General features: G+C 41.1%; 1 protein-coding gene and 1 non-coding gene across 2 annotated transcripts in view; both read right to left on the reverse strand.

Moving 5' to 3' along the window:
- Positions 1-9,394: 9,394 nt before the first annotated feature.
- Positions 9,395-24,398, reverse strand: part of LOC124615523 (cytochrome P450 6k1-like) — an 85,727-nt gene continuing 70,723 nt past the window's right edge. Inside the window, exons 5-8 of the mRNA XM_047143482.1 lie at positions 21,094-21,290; positions 18,870-19,091; positions 17,533-17,784; positions 9,395-10,032 (exon numbers count right to left, since the gene is read on the reverse strand). Of these exons, the coding sequence (XP_046999438.1) occupies positions 9,863-10,032; positions 17,533-17,784; positions 18,870-19,091; positions 21,094-21,290 (841 nt within the window). The 3' untranslated portion in view covers positions 9,395-9,862. The remainder of the gene's footprint in view (positions 10,033-17,532; positions 17,785-18,869; positions 19,092-21,093; positions 21,291-24,398) is intronic.
- Positions 23,442-23,516, reverse strand: Trnas-cga. The gene has a single exon. It is a non-coding gene; the product is annotated as a tRNA-Ser (tRNA).

Consider the following 24,398-nt stretch of genomic DNA (forward strand, 5'->3'; position numbering starts at 1 on the left):
CAGAAAAAAAAAGAATAAAACATTGAACATAGCTGCTAAGGTTCAGTGACCGTGTCAGAATTATATTAGAACAAATAAGCCCTCGGTCACAAATATTAAGTCAAAATTGACCAGGTTTCGACGCTACTATGAGCGTCGTCTTCAGAATTAAACTAACTGTTCTAAAACATAATAGGTATATAAAACATTAAAAACTAAAGTGTGTACTGACTCGAAAGAGATGCAGTACTTCAGTACTTACAAGTCACATTCTAAAAAAATCTAAGCCGGAAAGGCGACGTCATGAAAAGTTGTAAATAAGATAAGATGGCGAGCCGCTAAGTGCTGCTCGTACCTGAGTGAACACGGGTTGCAACAAAACAGGTGCCCACGTTGGAAAGTGTGGGCAAGTAAAAATGGTGTTGCTACGAGCGCTATCTAGTAGCCGCAGAAACAACTAGGCTACTGTACATTCAAAATTAGACACATGAAATTGTAATGAAGCTGATTCAGGCATAACGTAAGCACTAATAATAATAAGATGAAGTTACATATTTATCTGCTTTAAACGGAGATACATCTTGTAACGTAAAAAACGTCAGTTATGACATACAAGAAAACAGCGAAGACGTAACAGGAAAATAACATTCCGGCAATCTGCATGAGGAAATCTTAATCAAAGATCAAGCAACGGCTTTATACAGTCGAAAAAGTTTTTATTTCCCAGCTGCAGTTGTTGGTTGAGAATGAGGCCATCATGACGAGATAGATGTTTGAAAATCTCCAATTCCATAAAACGTCTAACCTACTCCCCTTCTTTTCGGTATGCAGAATATTGCTATCGCCAATGGCTTTAGGCATGTGTCCAGTAATTAAGAGATGATCGGCAAAGGATGAATTTAGGGGACCGGTGCCGTTTTTTCTCAAAAGATGTTCTCTGTATCTGATGGTGAAAGCACGTCCAGTTTGTCCTATATAGTAGGAGGATCAGGTATCACAGACGATCTTATAAACGCCAGAGCTTTCTGTAGGGGAGCGAATGGATTTTAAATTATGAATGAAGTTTCTCTTCAGATTGTTATTAGTAGAAAAGGCAATATTGCAGTTGTGTTTGTTGCGTAGCATGCGCTGAATATGATAGGAAATGGGTCCCACTAAAGGAATAGAAATTTTTTTGGGTAACTTCAGCGCGTGAGGTGTTGAGCGTAGTAGTTCTTGCAGTTTTCTTTTTGAGGATATCGTCCACTATGTCAGGCGTATATTCATTATTGACTGCTATGGTTTTAAGTAAATTAATCTCCTCATTAAACTTTTCTGTGGAAAATGGTATAGAGATGGCTCGGTGGACGGCAGAGTGAAAAAAAGGCAATTTTTTGAGACTGTGGATGAAAAGAGGGAGCAGGTACGATTTGGTCAGTATACGTTTCTTTTCGAGAAAATATTGAAAGTGATGCTATTGTCTTCTATTGTAAGTGTCAAATCTAAATAATGTAATTGGCGGTTTTCGTTTTCGAGTTCAATAGTGAAAGAAATTTTTCCATGTAGGCCGTTAAAAAGTTTAAATATATGATCAATGCTATCGGCGGGTCCGTTATAGATGACTAAAATGTCATCAACGTATCTTGTGTAAGAAAGGATACCTAGTGAAATGGCTGAGAAACGGTTAAACAGCTTTTTTTCCAAGGAATTGATGCCGACTAAAGGGTTGCCCATAGCGAGCCCATCAGATTGCTGTTAGAGTTGTCCTTTGAATTCTAAGTAGTTGTACTTGACAACGACATCAATGACATTCATAAAATCGGTAATCTGTTCATCTGATAGATCTCTTTAAATTGACGTAAATTTTCTTCCACAATTGTGAGCGTCTCATGTACCGGGACATTGGTATAAAGATTTTTAATATCTAAGGAAAAGAGCTTGGTGTCTGAACTGCATACTAAGTTCTTTTTTTTACTATTTTGGACCAAAACGTAGTTGTTGGGAACGGAATAATTATTTTCGAAAACGAAAGATTTTTTCATAGTTTCATGTAGAAATCGGGCCAAATCGTGATATAGGCTATTTGTGCTATTGGAAATTGGACATATTGGATGATTAGGTTTGTGAATTTTGAACAACTGGGACCGAAGTTTAGGGGGCTGAGGGTTCATGTTAATGAGTAGTTTCTTTTGGAGAGGTTTTATAAGAAATTTTGCATTGTTAATGGCTGACCTCACTTCTTTCTGTAATTTGGAAGTCGGATCCTCATGCAGCTCCGATATGTTGTTTTCACTGAGGAAATTTTCAGTTTTAGAAATATACTCAGAAATATAAGCAATGACTAGACAACAACCTTTATCGGATTTAGTTATTAAAGCATTTGCTGTTTTAAGTTTATTATTAATGGAAGTTACTAAAATTCTGTCGGTATGCGTAGCATTAGGCAAAGTAGATGTATTTTTCTCTAGCATGCGGGTTACATCATACGCAATTCTGGCTTGAGAAGCATTATCTATCTTATTAAAATCGAGACCGATTTTTAAATCAACAAGCATATTTTCTCTCACATTTCTGTCTGACAGGTTAGGCCTGACGTTGCATTTTAGTCCTTTTCCTAACAGGACTTATTCATTCTGAGTAAAGACGATGTTGGTTTTATTTAAAATTCTTTCATGAAAGACGTGACTGCTTTTTTGAAATGTATTCTGAGGGCATTTTTCGTTAGAAAGCAGACAAAAAAGATTGCTGAGCTTCTTCTCGTGTTTCTGCATTATACCTATTTTACAAATCTCTAGGTGTTCCTTAATTTGCGTCCACATGTCGTCAATATTAAAATTATAGTTAATACGATAAGTGTTTGTGATATTTAAGTACAAATGGTATGCTTCTTCGTTAAGACGGTCTTTCTTAGCGTACAGCTCTTTTATCCTATTACAAATAATATTCTTAATGACATGTCTAAAGGATTTTGAATATTTCTTACAAACAGAAAAATTGATGTAGGCTTTTGTATAAGGCGGGACAAGTCCCCTTTTTTCACACTGCTTGTTAAAATAGATAGGCATACTTGTATTTAAAATTTTCTTTTTTAATTCTTTATATTTCGAAGCAGCCTTAGATGCCTGGGCAGGTAAAAATCGTAAAGCAGATAAATATGTAACTTCATCTTATTATTATTAGTGCTTACGTTATGCCTGAATCAGCTTCATTACAATTTCATGTGTCTAATTTTGAATGTACAGTAGCCTAGTTGTTTCTGCGGCTACTAGATGGCGCTCGTAGCAACACTATGTTTACTTGCCCACACTTTCCGACGTGGCACCTGTTTCGTTGCAACCCGTGTTCACTCAGGTACGAGCAGCACTTAGCGGCTCGCCATCTTATCTTATTTACAACTTTTCATGACGTCGCCTTTTCGGCTTAGATTTTTTTTAGAATGTGACTTGTAAGTACTGAAGTACTGCATCTCTTTCGAGTCAGTACACACTTTAGTTTTTAATGTTTTATATACCTATTATGTTTTAGAACAGTTAGTTTAATTCTGAAGACGACGCTCATAGTAGCGTCGAAACCTGGTCAATTTTGACTTAATATTTGTGACCGCGGGCTTATTTGTTCTAATATAAAATTAGAATATTTCAGAGGGTGGTTAGCAAAAAAGTTTTATGTTATTAATATAGTGGCTGGTAGCCGAGTGCTAGAAAAGGCTTTCAGTCCTAAAGGTGCTGATTCGAATTTCGCTAACATGATTTTTTATTTATACATTTATTTAAATTTCATATTAAAAATGGAAAATGGTAACTAACAAATTCGAATCATGATTTTGTGTTAAAATATCTTTTTATGTCTCACTACTAATGACACAGATATGTGAGTACTCACAAGTTAACCAAACAGAAAATAAAATACTTTTTCGTTTCTCGAAATAAAGTAGTATTACTATGTATATCATTTTTCTTTTCAAGTAAGAGTAAGGCATTTCACATGTCTCTATTAAATTTTAATTTATTTTCAAAATATCAGTAATAAAAAGTAAGAAGGTGTTACTTTTGTTAAAACATATTAACATTTTCATTTGATAAATTTGTACAATAAAAAATGTTCTATGATGGTTGTTAAATGAAGGCATTATAAAACAGACGTAAATCAATGGTTTTATCTGAATGTGATATGACATCAGAAGATCTGGAAAAGGCAGAAAGGAGAATCTTGCGAAAAATATTAGGTGTAGTCAAGAACAAACGTAGAAAATGTATTTTGAGATCGAAAAAGACATATATTCATTCTATTGTAAGGTAACAAACGAGATCAAGAAAAGATGTGTTACAGTCTACAGACATCCACAGAGAATGAAGGAAGACAGTTTAACAAAGATGGAGGTCTTCCAAAACAGGAAAACTGACAAAGAAAGTGGGTGGGGAGACATGACAAAGAAGGAATTCCAAGAAATGAAATTAAATAGGTTGCATTACTCATCAGAGAAAAGTTCAGACTACGGTTCAAAAAATTTCAAGATTTTCTAGAAGATAAAAAATAGAAAAAACTGTTGTCAAATGGTCAAATGAGAGGAAAGAACTCGTCCTGAGGCAATGGAAGAGTTTTGGAGAAGGAGGAAGGAAAAGGGAAGAAAACCGTTACCTTGACGTGTTGCTTCACCACACTGAAAGGAAATAAAGGTAAGAAAGAACGTCTGTACTACATATTCAATTACTGGCGGCAACGTTAGTGAGACACAAATGGTTTGTATTGAACAGTGCTCATTCATGTGTGTTCTGGATTTATTTGATAGTGATGAATGTGAAGCCGATTTACAGTCGGCAAGGTACAGATAAATTCAGACTGGCTGTTGTGGAGTACAAACGTTAGTGGAGTATTTTCAGCGGATAGAAATAACACTACATACACAGCGCTTTAACCCATTTATATCAAGCTACCAACTATTAAATTTCGTTAATTTATGGGAAATTGAACACGTAACCTAGATTGTAGATATAGTTTACAGCTTCTGTCGATGAAAATCCACAGTTTCAACTGTCACAAGCGCGTATTCCTTCTATGGTGCTTAGATGCAGGATACAAAGAACTGATTGATGGTATAGAAGTCACTGCAAAAAAACTATAAGTAAAATAAACAGAGCCTAAAATCGAATATGCAGATAAGAACACAATTAGTCAGTCCCATCTCGAATACGCAGAAAACATCTAATGAGTTCTTTCCGATAGCATGCAATCGCTGAGTACGACATATGTAGAATGCTGTTACCGAATTCAAACGGCGGAAGCAATGGACGAGGATGTAGACCGTTATAGCCCAATAGTGGCACTTAAAACCCTACGCTCATTCCCAGAGGAGATGTGTAGACATTGGGTTAGCGTCACGAGATTACACGTATAACAGATTTTTTAAACGAAGATGGGAAATGTCTTCTTGCCAAACACCAAACACGTGGAGACGTTCCTTCTCAGGGGATTCGCTTACCTATGACAATCTCTCTTCATGTAAAAACAAAGGTAAAGAAACGTGAAGAGAAAAAGTCACATTTCAAACACTGTTCCCGTTGTGGATTGCACTACCTTTTAAAAATCAGTCAGCTTTTTCCTCTTTCCTTTTGGCTTTTCCAAATGCAGCTCGTTTTCAAGTTAAACAACTACAGGGTTCATCTGTAAATAACTCTACAGGCGTGGAAGGAAAGTGGCAATCATATAGACGTTATTTTCTCAACTGAAAACATGTAAATAAATACGTAGTGTTCATTTTAATCATGCTCACAGTGATTTCTATATATATACTAATCCAGTCACAGGACTGTAAAGCTCGATTTTACACAAAATTTTTCGTCGGTCTTTGATCTTTACTAAGAAAAAATTATCGAATTACTGTCATACTTGGATGATTGACGTAAAAGGAAAGTGCTACATGTGATACTTTTATGCTGTACAGGTAAAAGATAACAGGGAATGGGATTCAGATTTTTACAGTTTTGTAAAGCGTTTGTTGGGATCCACCTTGATAATTTTTCCAGTATACAAGGTGTGTCTCATAAGACTTTACGACTCCCTATTTCGTAAAAGGTTCAAGAGTATGAAAAATTTTTTCCGACGAATGACAGCACTCACTAGCCCATGAGATTTTGTTACATGGTTTCTACACTTTACTTTTGTACCAATCGAAATACAGGGACAAGTTTCGTTTCTTTAAATTCAGCGCTATTCTTTAACGTTATTTGGTAGCTCTTGAAAAGACGAGTAGAGTGAAATGAAATGTCGTGTGGCAAGGGCCTCCCGTCGGTTAAACCGGTCGCCTGGTGGAAGTCTTTTGAATTGACGCCACTTCGGCGACTTGCGCGTCAAACGAGCAAAGTGATATAACACTTGTAAACGTGGACGTTGGAATTATTTGCCACAGTATTTGAGAAATATTGTACCAGTAAGATGCAAGTTGATCAGAATATTCCATTGCGATGGAAACACCACCACCATGTAGGTCTCTCATGCCAGGCTTCGTCGTTAAAGGAAAATTACGTGAAGAAACTATATGTTTCAACACAATCTGTCTGTTTAAACATGAAGACACACAAATCTTTTTAATAGTTTTCCAAAGGCCCTTCTGATTCTATAAAAGTTAGTATAGAGTCCCTCTGAGAAAAAATCATAGCTGATCGTGTGTCTGTCATATGACGTAAGGCCATGAACAAGTGCTTTTTGTCTCGTGGCAGATTCTTTCTGCCTTCTTCCTGCATGTAACGACACAGCCTTCCATGAGAGCCTCATCAACGGTAACAACTGTATGTTTGTCGTTTCAAATAAACTCCTGGAAATTGAAATAAGAACACCGTGAATTCATTGTCCCAGGAAGGGGAAACTTTATTGACACATTCCTGGGGTCAGATACATCACATGATCACACTGACAGAACCACAGGCACATAGACACAGGCAACAGAGCATGCACAATGTCGGCACTAGTACAGTGTATATCCACCTTTCGCAGCAATGCAGGCTGCTATTCTCCCATGGAGACGATCGTAGAGATGCTGGATGTAGTCCTGTGGAACGGCTTGCCATGCCATTTCCACCTGGCGCCTCAGTTGGACCAGCGTTCGTGCTGGACGTGCAGACCGCGTGAGGCGACGCTTCATCCAGTCCCAAACATGCTCGATGGGGGACAGATCCGGAGATCTTGCTGGCCAGGGTAGTTGACTTACACCTTCTAGAGCACGTTGGGTGGCACGGGATACATGCGGACGTGCATTGTCCTGTTGGAACAGCAAGTTCCCTTGCCGGTCTAGGAATGGTAGAACGATGGGTTCGATGACGGTTTGGATGTACCGTGCACTATTCAGTGTCCCCTCGACGATCACCAGTGGTGTACGGCCAGTGTAGGAGATCGCTCCCCACACCATGATGCCGGGTGTTGGCCCTGTGTGCCTCGGTCGTATGCAGTCCTGATTGTGGCGCTCACCTGCACGGCGCCAAACACGCATACGACCATCATTGGCACCAAGGCAGAAGCGACTCTCATCGCTGAAGACGACACGTCTCCATTCGTCCCTCCATTCACGCCTGTCGCGACACCACTGCAGGCGGGCTGCTCTATGTTGGGGCGTGAGCGGAAGACGGCCTAACGGTGTGCGGGACCGTAGCCCAGCTTCATGGAGACGGTTGCGAATGGTCCTCGCCGATACCCCAGGAGCAACAGTGTCCCTAATTTGCTGGGAAGTGGCGGTGCGGTCCCCTACGGCACTGCGTAGGATCCTACGGTCTTGGCGTGCATCCGTGCGTCGCTGCGGTCCGGTCCCAGGTCGACGGGCACGTGCACCTTCCGCCGACCACTGGCGACGACATCGATGTACTGTGGAGACCTCACGCCCCACGTGTTGAGCAATTCGGCGGTACGTCCACCCGGCCTCCCGCATGCCCACTATACGCCCTCGCTCAAAGTCCGTCAACTGCACATACGGTTCACGTCCACGCTGTCGCGGCATGCTACCAGTGTTAAAGACTGCGATGGAGCTCCGTATGCCACGGCAAACTGGCTGACACTGACGGCGGCGGTGCACAAATGCTGCGCAGCTAGCGCCATTCGACGGCCAACACCGCGGTTCCTGGTGTGTCCGCTGTGCCGTGCGTGTGATCATTGCTTGTACAGCCCTCTCGCAGTGTCCGGAGCAAGTATGGTGAGTCCGACACACCGGTGTCAATGTGTTCTTTTTTCCATTTCCAGGAGTGTAGTTTAGAATGTACACGACTTAGTAGCCATTAGCACTCAAATGTTAATAAATAAAACCTCATATACAAAAGTATATGAAATAGTGGACTGCTGTCTTATTAAGAAGTTATGAGCCCCGTTAACCGTAACTGACACTGGAATCTACATGTCGCATCTTTGTAGTTAAACCAAATAATAGTAACGTTCACATCTTCCTTCACCTTCATTCATTTGATGACTCTGAGAAACTATGGGTCTGTTTCGGTACGACCATTTGAGTGTGAAGTAGTTGTAGCTAGACTGGATGAACAGGTTCGTTTCCAGAGAGAGGAGCTGATGCTTAGAGAAGTATATGGCACAGTAATTCAGACTCGGCTAAGTCTTTTTATTGTTCAAAAGAATCTAATGCTGTGACTTCAATTCAGAAGGTGGCGTACTGGTGATGAAACTGTGTTTTAGAGGTTAAGGGGAAGTGGCTCACAGCGGGAACATAACGAAGGCTCTATATGATTGGCAGTGATTAGCTTACAAGTTCTGGCACCTCTGATTTCGTCCTACACTACTGTTCAAGGAAGAGTATTTACGGATCAATGTGTGATGACATTATCCCTTCCTGAAGGGACCTACTCTGCTCCTGTACAGTCCTGGGGAGCGATTACTACACACTTTGTTCGACCGTCAGCTCCCCAGACTATTCTTTCACACATCAAAGACCCACGAGGCACTCAGCTATTACATTCTAAGTTGCCTTCATTTCCTTTTTATACAAGAAGTGGTTTTCTGTTGGATACACTAGACTATGAAATAAGCATCCACTACTTCAGAGAAATTACCCATTTTCTCAGTTTTAAAAATAAACGATTGCTCTCCCTCAGTGTACATACACCATAGTCTCAAGATTGTCACCCAAATTCTTAGACATGTTACGTCTAGTTGTTTCATTTTTCTCTCATCCATTCTTTTCCTTTTTATTTGCTTAGTGACATAAGTTTTGATCTTCATTACTTAGTATAATCAAATAAATCGAAATTGTCATTTCATGTGTAGCTGTTAACTGTTACTCAAAATTAGGTATATCTACGTTATAAATTGTAAATCATCTGAAGAGAGGAGTAAGCACTCAGTTTTGTATAGGATGAGCTGTGAAACAGTTACAAACCTGTACTCGAGTCTGTGTCAAGGAATAAACAGAAGGCAACGTCTTCTCTTCCTGTCAAAATTCAGTCAATTTGCGTTAAAATGGTTTTTATTTACAAAATAGATTGATACAACATGTATAAAAATGCTACAAGTATTTCAAATAGATGATGAAAAAACGAGAAACGATGTTAATGATTTTATTGAGGCTACGTGATTACTCTGCATAAAACCAACGAGCTTTGTGCGTGAGTATTCGGCCACAGTAACTCATACGCAGTACAGATATGGTTAAGGAAATCCTTCTGTGATGAACTGCGATTATAATTGTCAAGTATTATTATAATAGCTTTGACCGAAATCAGTTCTGTCACGAAGAGCAGGTGAACACATGAAAATCTCTGAACACTTTTTAGACCATTATAACGCCTGGTGTGAGGAAAATATTTCTGAGAATCTTGCATAACACAGTGAAATTACGTGCTCTTTAAGCGTCCCCCTGCGTCGTTTCAGAGCCACACCCGACTTCAGTAAATCCGTCTTTGTGTCAGTGTCCCCATCAACTGCACCTCTTCTCCAGTCGAAGTTGAATGCCGCCATTAGGTAGAAGTATTACAGTCCTGGCGTTGTACTCCAAGGTTTCTCGCGTCTTCTCTGTGGGCCGCACATTGTACTTGGACAGCAGACACACCAGCCCAACCTTGACCTGTAGCAGTCCAAGTCTCATACCTGCAACATGATCAGAGAAATTCGATTAAAGCTGACTGGCGGTACTTTCGTGGCACTGGTTACCACAGATCATTATCAACACAAATTCACAGCTGAGAAGAATAAGAGCTGTTGGGCAGGGAGATTAATACTTGATTATGCTAAGCAGTTTCAGATGTATGTACAGTTTTGTAGTTATGCAGAGATGAACCGACCAGCATTAGATGACTTAGCGTTAAGAGATGCATCAGATCAGTCTTTGGAGTGGAGACCACAATGACAACAACAAACTTTTCAGGTTTTCACTTGTGTTTTCCTGTGTAGACATTATGCCTGTTGTTATTTACATTTATTGATAGTCAGAACCGCCTGTTATTCGGAGTGGTATACTATTTGTGAGGGACAACTTACCCCGCTTAACATCATCTGCAAACACTGTAGCACTTAATTTTTAGAGACAAGCTGTTCAAATAATTGAACTATATTGACATAGAAGGTAAAAATGCCTCGGTTCTAACAAGTAGTTTCCCCACACAAATTGATACTTTATTTAACATGTAACAATTTAAACATCAAAATATAAACACCAATTCGGCTGCTTTGCATACATGTTGCTTCGATAAAATGAGACTCCCCATTCATATTTTCTGAATCACATGCTGTTGTTTGACTTGCATGAAGATTCACTTTTATTTTGACACTATTAGGGCAAATTTTATTTTCTATGTTTGTAGCACCTCGTATGAGAAGGTACAATAAATACCTTATCAATACCGTTTCCATACTTGCAGACCAGACCTCTGTCAGGGACTCCCTTTTGTATTGTTGTTGTCGATCACTGAAGGACAGAATTAGTGATAAGTTATATCATCCTGAAGTGTATATCGTCTGACCTTTGAACAGTGATATCATCAGCTACCGGTTAAAATAAGCTGCCTCGGCTGAAGAGGAGCTGTGTGTGGATAGTTAAGGTGGAGACATGATGAGTAGCTCACAAGAAATGTGTGTAGCTGTCAGAATATTAATGACACCGATTGAAATTGTAATACTACCTCAATGCTAGGGTTTGATTTTCTTTGGAAGTTACAACTAACTATTTAACGCCAAGGTAAACACTTCATCTACTATTTAGGCACATGACAAAAGAAGCCGAATGCAACCATGGACCTACCCATCTAGATAATGAAGTTGAACCACAAATGAGTAATACAATGTCATCAAATGTCATGGATTTGCTTTTCTATCATAACCTATTATTTTGGCTAGAGATATGTATTCACGGTGTCTAAATACCCCATTCTCTTGTGACCAATATTTTGCGAGTATTTAGCATTTTATCATGTTTGATTGAAACTGAGTTGCGCTATGGATTAAAGCTGCCAACACCATATCTGACGTGAGTGGTGAGTTAGCGCATTATATACCTGGGATTAACGCCATCTGGTAATCGGAGAAGCCGCCCGGGTTCCCGGGTTCGATTCCCGGCGGGGTCAGGGATTTTCTCTGCCTCGTGATGGCTGGGTGTTGTGTGATGTCCTTAGGTTCGTTAGGTTTAAGTAGTTCTAAGTTCTAGGGGACTGATGACCTAAGATGTTTAGTCCCATAGTGCTCAGAGCCATCTAATCGGAGAAGCAGTTTTTGAGTTATTCGTGATTCTTCCCATTTCTGGTCTATCAGTGTAGATTATCTAGTAGCACTTTTGATTGGTGGTCAAAATTACTGATTGGATTGTATAAGACAGTTTAAACAGTTTAGGCGTGCCAAGTTTGAGGTCCATCAGACTTATGACGCCGGCTGTAGGAATTTTTGAAGAATCTCACAGAAGTATTGGTAGCAAAATTGTGTTAGTTTTCAAGATTCCTACGGGCAAATTTTAATAGATAGGAAGAGGCGCTTTACACTGAAGCAAATGAAAGAGATATGTCTTTTTAGGAAGAATTGAGGGAGTCGGTAGCTGCACAAATGGGGCGGCAAGGAGAGGTTTGATTTTTCATTACGAGAATGCAGTGAAAATCAACAATCATTCTGTACGAAATTCACTCCTGTTGTATGTATAAGACGCAGGAAATTTGTCATGCAATTTAAAAGTAAAGCAAGTCACCGACTTTACTCGGTATACACATGAGCAAATACACACTCAAACACTCTAATCTTGACATTTTTTTTCTGGAAGGTACATTAAATTAAAAATATCTCCCACACCTCATTCCGACCAATGTTTCCTGAAGGTTTTCCTTGGTTCTGAGGCAAATGCCAGAATGGGGAATCCCCTCTCAAATGATTCCCACTGGGACTGGGATTCCCTGTGCCCCACTGTCAACTCATCTGGGATTTGTTGCATAGTCTCTCATTCTTCAATGGATTATTACCGAAACAACCCGATTTACCTTTAAGTACAGGGAATGAAGAGTAATAAAAAAATGATCGGGGATTTACTTGGCTATGCAGCTGAGCCCAGTCAACGTCACTCAATTCTCTTATCTGCATAAGATGACAAAACTGTGGACATCGAATATTTTCGGATATGTAAGAAAATTGTGATAAAAATATGGCATGCGTTTTGGAGCCTCTTTAGAGAGTGTCACTGTGCAGACTTTCAATAACTTGACTATGGGAATTATGTTGATAAATTTAAACGTTTGCGGTTTTATCCTACCACTATATCAAGTCACGACTTCAAATAATTTTAACAGACGTTTTCGTGTATGACACTCAGAACAATATCCTACACATCCTTGTGAGGTTACAGTGACATGTCATTTCCATGTCCACGTTGATATGAAAAAATAATCTTGTGTAAAACTTGAAGTTGAAGAAAAGCATAACTTATTGTACAAACAGTCGTAAATCATGCAGCTGGAATTTTGCAATTTATTGATGCAGCCCACATCTAAATCCAACATTTGGTTTGAGTGTAACGTAATTTTTAATCGAGCAGAACAGCAGAATTCGTTGAGGTTTGTGAAGCCATGTTTAGCCATTGTTATTTAAGGTCGCGGGAAAAGGGAGTCCACTAACGGTTGGAGAAAGCCGTGTCCCAGAGAGTGAAGAGGGAGGCCTCGCGAACATTGTGGAGGGTTTGCGTAGGAATACTTCCATCTAAACTGAAAAGTAAGCAGCAGTTTCAGGGGAGAGACACACCATGGAAACAGCAGAATGGACTCCTCCCTGTCCCTGCAGGGTGGAAAAAAATCAGACAGTAAAACTTCGCTTTGGTTGAGAAAGGTACATTCTAAATTCCTCGCAAGACTTGCTCTGCGTGACTGTCAGCAGGACTGACTGTTGGTGCTAATAAAAGTGTCTAATTACAGATGTTACGAAGAGTCGGTGTGTGACGTCATAGGAGGGGGTGGGGGAGAATTTACAAATAGGAGTAGCGTTCCCTTGTTAGAAGCAGAGGGGGGTTTGCTACCATGTAGCTGGAGGCCGCTCAACCTGAGTCGCAACAAGCTTTGTGGGTAGTTCATCTGATCTTGCAAAATAAAATCAAGTGCGATGCCATGGATGTTTGATGGATGAACGTTTTATTCTGAATGTTGACAGTAACTACAGACTTAGACGTGGATAGATCAGAAGAAGAAAGCTTAGTTTGAATGGCACTGATAAGTAGGGCCTTGCTCACAATCTTGCTGTGTACGTTGCGGATGGTGTTATGGTAGCGACTGAGTGCGTAAACGTAATACTGTCGAGTATGTTATAGTTAATGGTGTTTCACAATATCTTAAAGATCCTGGCGCTTGATGTATAAAGCCCTGGGTGGCAGTGTATTTTGTACAAGCACGACAGAAGATGTGCCTTAATGCTCACCCGCCGAATCATCTCCCTCTGCCGTCGCCAGTTCGTAGACTCCGTTGGTAAGGCGATGATTCGGAATTAGTAGCTTCCGTCAGGGCTTCCTGACTTCTATCTTCGATTTGAATGTCATACCAATGTAAGCCAGGGCCTCAGCAACATAGTCTCATTTTACCAGATCCGTCTTTTACTTCTTTTCTCGCCAACCAGCCTCATCTAAGGCCTATCATTTCTTTCAAAGTTGCTGCACGTGCCACCCACATGAGCGCAACTTGAGGATCTAGGAAGGCAGGCGGCAGAGTCTCTGGTGTGGGCCAACCAGCAGCTACAAACAGGTGGACCCACTTTAGGCTCTGAGCACTATGGGACTCAACTTCTGAGGTCATTAGTCCCCTAGAACTTAGAATTAGTTAAACCTAACTAACCTAAGGACATCACACGCATCCATGTCCGAGGCAGGATTCAAACCTGCGACCGTAGCGGTCTCGCGGTTCCAGACTGCAGCGCCTAGAAACGCACGGCCACTTTGGCCGGCGACCCGCTTTATGGTAGGGCTCTTTAGTGTAGGGGTCAGCCAGCCACCGCTGAGACTTTGTGTGTGCTGTGCTTCTCACCTAACTTGCGGAATTCAGACACAGCCGAATAAATTGCAACTCTTTTCATGCAACAAAAAGAGCGTGGCGCACTAACGTATTTCGGACGGTTACGATCGTGAGTGTTTCAGCGCGGGCAAACATTTTACGCACTTTTTTATTGCTTTCATTCTTCAAGAGACAAGATGTTAGGGTTCGATAGCTCTGTACTGGGCTGTTCCATGTAAGAGTACTTCATTTAATGATAATAATCTGGGTTCCAAATTACAGCCCTACATTCAGCCCTATATATAAAACAGGGACACTTGCGCATTTGCTCATCATACATTACAACAATTAAAGGTATTATTCTTAAAAGTACGTTTGTACGTCTTTGGTCAACGTTTACTATTAACATGCTATTTCTATCTGCGTATTACCCAGTCCCACATTATAGACTTCCGTACCTGGGTCGGTAAAAACAGGACAATTGCAGAATCCATTTCTCGTCCATCTGTCCGACTTTAAGAAACTCTTTTTCTCAGAAAGTGGTTCATGTATCAGGTTGAAATTTATGTCTCCTACTAAGATCTAAGGTACCTTGTCGGTTTCAAAAGACTGAAGTTAAAATATGCCCTATTTATTTCGCATATTTTGACATATGCAAATTCCTTCAGTAAAACCTGTTTAGTAGCTCCCGTTCACCTAGAATAATGAAATTTGGCGAGAGGCAAGGTTTCACAGTATAAGTAAAGAGAAAAATTACTACATTGTCATTTGTACTTATATCAGACAAATATGTAATTCTTTTGTCGTTTGTTATTAGAATTCACACATAAAATTAAAACTTTCTCGGAAGTCTTGGAATTCCCAGGACCAATATCTTGCCAGTATGAATGTCGTAACAGGCAAAACTGTTGAGATTCCCGATTGCCAGGGTGGATCAACCGCCTATACGGATGATTACGTTCGTATGCGACCTTCAGAGCTACTTGCACCTGACCAATTTTATGATACCCATAAGGTTACACACGATCACTACCACTGGTACTAGTAAAGTGCTTCTAAGTTCAACTACAGTAGCCTCTTCTTGCAGTCTGAGTGGATTCCAGGCAAACACCCCATGTTCCAAAAAGAACAACACTTAGTGACTGTTGTCAATTTCTTTATCTTTAACAACTAATGCTATGAAATAATCACTTTTTTCGTTCAAAAAGGTAGTAGAAGACATTACAAGTATTAAAAATTCTATTACTCTATGGAGAAGGGCAGCAAATAAGATGAATGCCGTAATGTATATCACATTGCATATACAGGGCTATTACAAATTATTGAAGCGATTTCATAAATTCACTGTAGCTCCATTCATTGACATATGGTCACGACACACTACAGATACGTAGAAAAACTCATAAACTTTTGTTCGGCTGAAGCCGCACTTCAGGTTTCTGCCGCCAGAGCGCTCGAGAGCGCAGTGAGACAAAATGACGACAGGAGCCGAGAAATGCACTCACATCAGTCAGTCATAACAGTGCAACGACACTTCAGGACGAAGTTAAACAAAGATCCACCAACTGCTAACTCCATTCGGCGATGGTATGCGCAGTTTAAAGCTTCTGGATGCCTCTGTAAGGGGAAATCAACGGGTCGGCCTGCAGTGAGCGAAGAAACGGTTGAACGCGTGCGGGCAAGTTTCACGCGTAGCCCGCGGAAGTCGACGAATAAAGCAAGCAGGAAGCTAAACGTACCACAGCCGACGGTTTGGAAAATCTTACGGAAAAGGCTAAAGCAGAAGCCTTACCGTTTACAATTGCTACAAGCCCTGACACCCGATGACAAAATCAAACGCTTTGAATTTTCGGCGCGGTTGCAACAGCTCATGGAAGAGGATGCGTTCAGTGCGAAACTTGTTTTCAGTGATGAAGCAACATTTGTTTCTTAATGGTGAAGTGAACAGACACAATGTGCGAATCTGGGCGGTAGAGAATCCTCACGCATTCGTGCAGCAAATTCGCAATTCACCAAAAGTTAACGTGTTTTGTGCAATCTCACGGTTTAAAGTTTATGGCCCCTTTTTCTTCTGCGAAAAAAACGTTACAGGACACGTGTATCTGGACATGCTGGAAAATTGGCTCATGCCACAACTGGAGACCGACAGCGCCGACTTCATCTTTCAACAGGATGGTGCTCCACTGCACATCCATCACGATGTTCGGCATTTCTTAAACAGGAGATTGGAAAACCGATGGATCGGTCATGGTGGAGATCACGATCAGCAATTCATGTCATGGCCTCCACGCTCTCCCGACTTAACCCCATGCGATTTCTTTCTGTGGGGTTATGTGAAAGATTCAGTGTTTAAACCACCTCTACCAAGAAACGTGCCAGAACTGCGAGCTCGGATCAACGATGCTTTCGAACTCATTGATGGGGACATGCTGCGCCGAGTGTGGGAGGAACTTGATTATCGGCTTGATGTCTGCCGAATCACTAAACGGGCACATATAGAACATTTGTGAACGCCTAAAAAAACTTTTTGAGTTTTTGTATGTGTGAGCAAAGCATTGTGAAAATATCTCAAATAATAAAGTTATTGTAGAGCTGTGAAATCGCTTCAATCATTTGTAATAACCCTGTATTGTGAACTTAACGTTTTATTTCAAAAATGGTTCAAATGGCTCTGAGCACTATGGGACTTAACAGCTATGGTCATCAGTCCCCTAGAACTTAGAACTACTTAAACCTAACTAACCTAAGGACATCACACAACACCCAGTCATCATGAGGCAGAGAAAATCCCTGACCCCGCCGGGAATCGAACCCAGGAACCCGGGCGCGGGCAGCCAGAACGCTACCGCACGACCACGAGCTGCGGACTAACGTTTTATTTGTTTACCAGTTATCTTAATCCTATGTGGATGGATTCAAAGAGACCAATACAGATGCTTCATATGAGAAATTAGTAATTATTGCCTACTCATCTTTTATAAAAGTTCCAATAGGTCTAGCAAATGTCTACATCAACATGAATTTAAGAAAAGATTCTGGTTTCACGAAACTTCAAAGTACAGAGAGTGCAGAACAGAGAGCGGATTACGAAGTATGGTGCCGTCGAAAACTAATACAGCTATTTCCTTCAAGTCTGGTAGATACCGACCTATACAGTTGCGTGGTCCGTCTCCGAATGGTAGGTAGACGTAAGGCTGTCTCTGGGCCTTCTGCTCTTCGGAGAACCTCTCAGGGTCGAAGTGTTCAGGGTCCGGGTAGTAGTTGGGATCACGATGGAGACCCAGCACCGAGATGGAGAGCGGGGTTCCTTTCTCCAGCACGACGTCGCTATCTGGAATCTTGTATTCCTTGTTGGGCTCCCGGTTCAAGAAAGGCACTGGTGGATACTTCCTCAGGGTCTCTGGAATGTTGTAAGACCAATGCTATTACATAGCTCACTGAAAAAAAAATTATTAAATCTCATTTAATTTAATCAGTGCCATTAGATCCCATATGATAAAACAGACAGTGTATTTTAGGGCAATAAGAAATTTGTAGCAGTTATCAACTCTTTAAGGTAAGATTGTGTTCTGTCACATTTATTATTTGACTTCGACAAAATGAAGTCGTACAAGAATGTCAAGAGATGAAGCCAGAAGAAATATAATTGGGGAATAAACACACATGTTAAGTCCCATAGTGCTCAGAGCCATTTGAACCATTTAACAACAAAATTTCGTCAGTCTTGTTCGTGGATGATAGTATGCTTTAAAGACAACTTCCAACTTGAATAAAATACCAGGCATGTGTAATATGGAAATTAGATCAGTAAACCGAAAACAGTTGCTACAGATGGAAAATATTTACAGATGGCTAAAACAGAGGAAATAATATAACACGTAACTTCATCAGATATTTGGACTGCAGTATATCTACAGAGCTGACGTCGAATTTAATATCGAGAAGTATAATAAGACGAATGCATTAGTGGTCACTGTGGAATACGTATAGGGAAACATCTTAAGAACAAAAAGCAGAATACCATATCTAAATCTGCTTTGTTTTATGAAAAGGCAGTGACATTAAGACAAAAAAAGTAAGAGGAGCATACAAACAGCAGAAATTTTTGCTAGAGACCAACGCAGAGTTTGTATGAGATCAAATTAGAAGTGAGAATATCTATATGGAACTTAATGTTCAAAAAATGGCTAAGTACAGCACTATTAAAGCAGTGGTTCCTAGATTCACAACACGTACCGCAACACTTACTCCTGTGGGAAGCCCACTTTTATAAGCCAAAATGAGGACTACGCACTGTAATTCAGAACTTCTATTATATTCAGTAGCAAACTTTTAGCTAACCACAGAAGAACAAATTTAATTCAAGCAATGTTTTACTACAAAAGAACAGAGCGTGGTGGAAAATCAGTAATATGGTTTATGGTAAACAATAAAATGAAAAATATTTACAAATACTGATTTGGTTTCAGAGATGAATTTACTTACCAGATACTACTTTGTCAAGGTAAGACATTTTGGAAAGTGCTTCATATGAAATCTCTCCGCCGTTCTCCTTAAGGATTGAATCTATTTCCTCTTGCAACTTCGTTTGAATGTGTAGGTTGAACGCCAATTCGTGGAGAGCAAAGCTCATAGTTGATGAAGATGTCTCGAAACCCGCTCCAAAGAAGATAAACGCCTGAGCCGCTACGTCGTCCATTGTGAACTCTGTAGGGATAAAATGATGTGATGAGTCAATGCGCATTTACTCAAGTGTGCAAAAGGACAGCATCAGATGAATGACTGCTAGGTTGTGGGATGTATTTTGCTGATGTATAAGTTCATAGCGTTTTTGTTATGCCTGTTGGTATTCCGGTTGCTATGGCTTGTTAATCGATTATCATTTATTTGTAGTTCACTGTTGCTATGCCGGCCGGTGGGACCGAGCGGTTCTAGGCGCTACTATCTGGAACCGCGCGATCGGTACGGTCGCAGGTTCGAATCCTGCCTCGGGCATGGTTGTGTGTGATGTCCTTAGGTTAGTTAGGTTTAAGACTTAAGTAGTTCTAAGTTCTAGGGGACTGATGACCTCAGAAGTTAAGTCCCGTACTGCTCAGACCCATTTGAACCATTTGAACTGTTGCTATTTGAGTTTACATGTTGTCATCAGGAGATACTCAGTGGAGCCATGGACACTAGCAAATGGAGTACCTAGTGGAGAAATCGGAATATTTTCGACATATTTTTCTGTTTGAGTTCAGCAGAGAGGTGACGGCAGCAGAGACAGCCATAAACATTTGCGCCGTGCATGAGGATAATACCGTTGGACAGATCACGGCAAGATAATGGTTTTCTTGTTTTAACGAGGATCGTTTTGACATTAGTGACTTTCCATTTTGAGGAAGGCCTTCGGGTTCGGGGATTGGTGAAGTTCGTTTTAACGCATTAATCAATAATGATTCCATATCAGTGTACTTCGGAACTGGCAAATATGATGAACTATGATTATTCCACCATGACACGACATTTATATGCATTGGGAAGGTTGAAAAATTGGATGTACGGGTACTGCATTCTCTAAGCCAAAATCATGAAAAATCAGTGGCTGGTCATGTGTACATCTCTGCTTGCTCACCATAAATTGGCTCGTGAACAACGCCACCCATTCCGTTACTGGTGACGAGAAATGGTGTGTTTACGCTAGCAAAAGGAAAAGAAAGGAATGGTTGAGATCAAAAAAAGCAGCAACTCGCTGTACAAAGACCTGTGTGCGTCCACAAAAGATAACGTTATGCGTCTGGTGGAATAGCAACGCTGTGTTGTATTACGAATTACTTCCCCGAGGCGTAACCATCACTGCTGACATTTATTTTCGACATGTGAGACGTCTTGCAGACGCAGTCCGACAACGACGATCAGAAGATTGTTTGAAGTGACGCTACTCCATGATAACGCCCTCCCGCACTCTGCTAGCTGACGCAATACTTACAGCAGTTGAGCTGGGCAGTTAGCACACATCTTATTTATCTGATCTTGCGCCTCATGTTTTCACATCTCTACCGAACGACCTTCAAGGAACTTCCTTTCCGTACGAAAATGAGCTCCGAACATTCACATGGAGTTTTTCGCCTCAAAACTACGTGATTTCTACAGTCGCAGAATCGAAAAAGTTACCACATTGTTGGAGGTCTGTTGTAAAAAGTGAAGGAGCAGATACTACTGATGACTAAAGGCTCTGCTATATGCATCTGTTGTGTTTATGAAACTTATGGAGAAACGCTACTAACTTATGCACAAACCTGATAAATACTTTGTACATCTCTTTGAATAAGTTAAAAATGGAAAAAGGATAGCTATCGTCTGGCAGAAAAAAAGTTACAGAGCTTTAAGGGTTGAAGTTACGCAGCAATTTAGATATGTTTAAACAAACAATCTATCGTAGTTCGTGGCAGTAGAAAATAAAAATTAAATTAACCCCACGTCCTCCAAAGAATTTATTTGGAAGCATATTTAGTACCAGACTTATAATACTGATTATCATCTTCCACAGACTTCATAGTTCCTTTACAGGCTGTAAGCGGATATGGATACAGTTGTTTACTGAATCTGAAGTTTGCTGTTATCATCTATCTTACAACGAATAGTGTTCAAGTTTTACACCCTATACCTGCCAGACATAGGCCAGGAAGAAATAATATGCAGTGCTTCTTACAAAAGACAAGACACATACCCATTTGCGAAACTTCTTTGCTAGTACTGTCTACATTCTCAATCTTTTCACCGTCGAGGTATCCTCTGTTCTTGAGTTGTATCAGAAGATCCATGAAATCTTTCCTAGTAATGTTATTTTTCTCCCTATAAGCAACTGTGTGCGCCACCATGTCACGAAAATATTTACAGACAGCAGCAGCTCTTTTATCTCTGACTCTGCAACAAAATGAAACTTAGTAATTAATAACACAAAATAACGAGGAACAGAACAGTTTAGGCATTGTGCAAAATGGGTATTTTATTCGCAAGACTTTCAGTAACAAGGAAGTGGAAACAATTATAGGGAAGGTGACGAAATTTTAGTTTTATTTTGTTGTATACATATTCCACAGGAAAACTCACGGAAAATGTCAATAACGCTACAAATAACACACATTTTCTCAGTGAATGTATGGCTACAGCCTGACCATTTGCATAATTGTACTTTTACTTTAATCTTACTATACAATAAAATTTAATATAAGCAACTCAAAATATATCATCTATTTAAAAATTCATCTATGGAAGAGAATAACTTGTTAAGCAGAAAGTATTTTAGTTTATTTTTCAAAATCTTCCACTGCGTGTCAGCATCTTATATTCATGAGGGAGGTGGTAAAATATATTTACGATTGCATGCTTTCTTCCTCTCTGTGCAAGAATACGGCTACACTGTGGATAGAAGCCAGTTTCGATCCTAGTGTTATGTCTACGGATGCTTCTGTTATTTTCAAACTGTAAATTGTTCTCCAAAATAAGAGTATGTGCACCGTGATGCTGTTATTATGAAGCCTAGTTTCTCAAAAAGTTAAATTACGTAAGGTTTGACGATGGACACCTGATATTACCATAATAGGTCTTTTCTCCACAGTGAATACTCCGTGTCTGAGTTTGGAATTGCAACAGAAAATTACTGTACAGGTGAGTACTTCACAGAATAATGTAGATAGGGAGGTAAAAGCTGACACAGATGCTTGAAAAAATATGCAATTTTATTCCACCAAAAACTGGACAAAATGACCATCACATGGCGCTTCAAGCAATTCAAACGCAAATGTTACCGTAACTATTTGTATTTAGCAAAGACAGTGTTCTCTATAACAAATGCTAAACATGTTGGTTGTCCTTCATCAACAATACCTGTAGTCAAGCAAACAACACTGCACCGCATATCAGTAGATGAGGTAAGAAATAGCTGTTGGATGTTGCCTTTTAGCATATCTAATGAGGTCGGATGATCGCGGTTATAGCCACGGCCTATATGCCGAATATTGGCGCTCTATCGGGGAAAATAGGACGAATATTGAGGAAACACCGAGTAGGAACTGTCTTTTGCCCACCAAAGAAAACGCGAGCATTATTGGGAAGTGTCAAAGACGATCTCGGTTTGCGGAAGGCCGACATATTACGTGTCAATATGGGAAGACTTATATTGGACAGACAGTGCGCTCCATCGAAGATCATTGCCGAGAGCATCAGAGGCACACTCGACTTGGGTACCCCAACAAACCGTGGTCGCAGAGGACTGTTTGTCCGAAAATCACGAAATGGACTACCAACATACCAGGGTCTTGGCACAGACATCTAAACACTGGGACAGCGTCGTTAGGGAGGCTATCGAAATTCGTTCCAGGGACAGACTCATCAACTGAGATTGCGGCTACAACCTCATCAGGGCACTGAGTCTAATCAAAAAGACCCTCAGCAAAGGAAACGAACGGGCGATTAGGTCGGACGAGGCAATTACACCGACGCCACCATATATGCCGACGCCAGCGTCTCACCGTCCGATGACGCGCGGGCGCGGACCGCGGAGAGAACGCCTCGCGAGTGGAGGGGATTTAAGACGGCCGCCCGCCCTCAGGAGCCAGGTCGTCAGCGCACCTGACGATGGCGACATGTCTGATCGCCGAAATATTGCGCAGGTAGGGCACTATGGACCTGCAGCACACCTGTGGACTGTACGAGCAGGAAGAGAGATGGATTGCGGGTCATGAATGCTGAGTCCAGCGACCTGGCTGTGTGAGTGGTTCTGGGAAGCAAGGCTTTATGGATTGAACCTGCAGAGGGACTTCGTGCCATGGCACTCCCCTCTTTCTACTGAGGGTCAGAGCAGGAGGGCACCAGTTCACCAAACATTTTACCTGGGCCAGGTGACAGTCCATTGGAGGAAAGTGAGTGCAGCAACCCATCTAAGAGAGACTGCTGCAGTCTGAGCTTTTGTGCAAATGTATAAAGACATGTCCGAAAGAACAGATACCATAATGAGATTTTCACTCAGCAGCGGAGTGTGCGTTGATATGAAACTTCCTGGGTGATTAAAACTGTGTGCCGGACCGAGACTCGAACTCGGGACCTTTGCCTTTCGGGGGCAAGTGCTCTACCAACTGAGCTACCCAAGCACGACTGACGCCCCCTCCTCACAGCTTTACTTCCGCCAGTACCTCGTCTCCTACTTTCCAAACTTCACAGAAGCTCACCTGCGAACCTTGCAGAACTAGCACTCCTGGAAGAAACGATATGGCGGAGACATGGCTTAGCCACAGCCTGGGGGATGCTTCCAGAATGAGATTTTCACTCTGCAGCGGAGTGTGGGCTGATGTGATACCATCTTCATATAGTTAAAGCTAAGCGGCCATTGACCTTCTTCTTCTACGTGGATGCACATTTGTTGCCCGAACTCTTACGGGACTCAATAAAATTGTCTGCCATGAGTAGTGAGTGTAATGGATAGGGGCACTACAAATGCAGTATGTGGACATTAAGCTGGGAATGAGTGTGCAAGGGATAAGTCCCTGAAGTCGCACTATCCTCTGTGCCCTTGGTGGCTCAAATGGATAGAGCATCTGCCATATAAGCAGGAGATTCTGTGGTGTCACCGCCAGACACCACACTTGCTAGGTGGTAGCTTAAATCGGCCGCGGTCCATTTAGTACATGTCGGACCCGCGTGTCGCCACTGTGTGATCGCAGACCGAGCGCCACCACAAGGCAGGTCTCGAGATACGGGATAGCTCTCGTCCCAGTTGTACGACGACTTTGCTAGCGACTACACTTACGAAGCCTTTCTCTCATTTGCCGAGAGACTGTTAGAATAGCCTTCAGCTAAGTCCATGGCTACGACCTAGCAAGGCGCCATTAGCCTTACATAGTTTGATAGCTATCGTATGAAATGTCTCATCAAGAATGCTGTATTCACATCAAAGAATAAAAGATAAGTATTCGAGGAGCTGCATACTTTTCTTATTAGAATTCACTACTTATCCTGTTCCAGAATTCACGCCCG

Source organism: Schistocerca americana, chromosome 5, assembly GCF_021461395.2.
Source record: "Schistocerca americana isolate TAMUIC-IGC-003095 chromosome 5, iqSchAmer2.1, whole genome shotgun sequence".
Lineage (NCBI taxonomy): Eukaryota > Metazoa > Arthropoda > Insecta > Orthoptera > Acrididae > Schistocerca > Schistocerca americana.